Below are 2,778 nucleotides of genomic sequence, written 5' to 3' on the forward strand. Positions count from 1 at the left end.
CTAAATGACTGTTTTAGCACTTAATAATGTAAGCATTTCTGCATGTACAAGTACAAAGCATTTTAATATATTTTCTAAGAAGAATATCCATATTCATTACAACTATCCGAGATTAACCATTGCCTAGCATGATTAGAAGAAACAAAAGGAACAAGACAAGTTTTATAATATTATGACAAAAAAAGATGAGGTTGGTACAGGGAATGAGTTATCAGAACATTCTCTAATTTGTTAACGCTTTTATGTAACATCTACAAGCCTTTATTTTGACATAAAAATGTTCTTGAGCAGGTTACCTAATGCCCCCTTTACATCCTTATTTCTCAGAGTATAGATGAAAGGGTTCAGTGTAGGAGTTACTACTCCATAGAAGAGAGCCATGAACTTAGGTTGGTCTTTTGTAATAGAGGAGGGAGGCTGAAGATACATACTAATGGCTGGACCATAGAACAAGAGAACCACAATGAGATGAGAGGAACATGTCCCAAAGGCCTTTTTCCTTCCTTCTATTGATTTGATTTTAAAGACAGCATGTCCAATACTAGCATAGGAGGCAAGAATTAAACACAGAGGAATAGCTAAAAGAAAAATGCAAACCACAGAGAGAGCAAGCTCATTAGTCTCTTTTTCACCACAAGCAGTTTTTATCAGAACTGGAATCTCACACACCAAGTGATCCAGTTTATTGTGGCCACATAGAGGCAATTGCAGTGTCACAGTGGCCTCTGAGACAGCATAGGAAATTCCAGTCAGCCACACAGTGGATACTAACAGAATGCAGTTGCGCTGATTCATTATGAGGGTATAGTGCAGTGGTTTGCAGATGGCCACATATCTGTCAAAGGACATAAGAGCCAGGAGGACACACTCTGTACCCCCCATTATGTGGAAGAAATAAAGTTGAACTACACACCTCATGTAGCTGATGGTCTTTGTGGAGCCTCCAAGGTTGGTTAGCATCTGAGGTACAATGCTTGTGGTGTAGCACATGTCCAGAAAGGAGAGGTTGGTGAGGAAGAAATACATGGGGCTGTGGAGACAGGGGTCTAATATAGACACGAGAATGATGGCAATGTTTCCAATCATGGCTGTGGGGTATGTTACCAGAAGAATAATAAAGAGAGGAAGTTCTAGCCAAGGACGGTCTGCAAAACCCAGCAGAATAAACTCTTCTGGGTGACTTTTATTGATCAATGCCATTCCTTGCAGTCTAATTCACCTATAGTAAGGAAGTATCAAGAAAGTTAGTGTTATAAGAATAGCAAAGCCTCATGATGCATTGGCTATAAATATAGAATCCAGGGTTGAATTCCACATTTGAAATGTCATGAGATATGGTTAGGAGACACATCAGTCCATATAGAGCTTTGTGCCAAAGAAAGAGGACCTGGATTTTACTATCAGTAATTAGGTAAAAATATTGGCAAGGGAAGCAATAATTTGTAATCTGTAATTCTATAATCTCAGTTCTAATTAAGAGAAAACTGTTTTTTTTTTTTTTCTGGAGATTGCTGATGAGTTATTGTAGCTGAGTTGTTGAGCTCCATTTTTAAAGGGCGTCACAGTCTCTGAACATAAAGTAGAAATCAAATATTGAAAAAACTTGGCATGGACTCTGGATTTTATATGTATAACACACCCACACAATAGAAACATGTATGCATACCTATTCTTATATATTCCTCCATGCTCACAAAATAATGTGATAAATGAGGATTTAGCTTCTACTTCTGATACAAACCTGAAAGTAATTTTGAGTTATCTGACTGTACATGTGGCATAACATTTAGGAAATACTTTTACAAGCAGTGATAAAGGCATTACTGAAATATCATAGAAATATTTCCAGGAATCAGTTAGAGAAGTTGGAAGAAACAGCTCTGAGATCTTAATATTGTAAGTTGGCTGGTCCATTTCTACATTCTGGGACTAATTATCAAATCTTCTCCATTTGCAATGAATACATTTGAGATATACACAATCCTCCTTTATGTACTTGAGATTGAACAAGTAATAAAAACACTGTTGACAAATTTCTTCATATTTGTACAGTTATAAAAAAATCCCCTATTATAAGGCAAATGAGTTTAGCCTCAATTACAGTGTTATTCTTTTCTGTCATATATGTTCTTTATTGTATTTCTATTTAGTGGAATTTTTGATGTTCAATAATTTGTGATAAATTATTATTAAATTATTCATCTTCTAGATGTATTTATTTGTCAACTAAGTTCAATGCTTTTTTTAATGTAAAAATTGGGCCAACACACAGAGACATATTGATTTTTTTGTCATTCACATTGATATTATAAGTATATTTTATGTCCAATTATTTTTTTTGTCAACATATATCGAAATTCAGACAGTGTAACCTTCAAATCCCAGTAATTTTGTACTTACTGGATGTATGCCAGTACTTCATAGCTACAATAAATGCCAAAACAATAAGATCAAGAAGAATAATAAAACAGTGCTTTGAAGGTTATAAAGGGTTATGTACACATTTTATTTATGAGTGTTTCATACAAACTCATCTCTGAAATAAAATGAATATTTAAATGTTATGTTAAGATAACATTCCATTGTCCAAATCTTAGTTACTTCTCTACGCAATCAGCGTCTTCATTGCATATTATTTTCTTGCAGTTAGAAGCAGATCTCAGTCTTTGGTTTATTGAAAACCCAGGGCCATTTTGTGAGCTTTCATGAGACCCACTCAGACTAAGATATGAATCATGTCCTCTGATTACACATTATCCTACATAAGATGCATAAATA

The 2,778-nt window shown here is 34.8% G+C and overlaps 1 protein-coding gene across 1 annotated transcript; it reads right to left on the bottom strand.

Annotated features, from left to right (window-relative positions):
* Nucleotides 1-261: 261 nt before the first annotated feature.
* LOC110284146 (olfactory receptor 2B11-like) lies at nucleotides 262-1,200 on the bottom strand. Its single transcript, XM_021149805.1, has one exon. It carries the CDS (start codon nucleotides 1,198-1,200, stop codon nucleotides 262-264), a length of 939 nt encoding a protein of 312 aa, XP_021005464.1.
* Between the last annotated feature and the right edge of the window lie 1,578 nt (nucleotides 1,201-2,778).

Source organism: Mus caroli, unplaced genomic scaffold (assembly GCF_978045245.1).
Source record: "Mus caroli unplaced genomic scaffold, Mus_caroli_1 scaffold_18, whole genome shotgun sequence".
Lineage (NCBI taxonomy): Eukaryota > Metazoa > Chordata > Mammalia > Rodentia > Muridae > Mus > Mus caroli.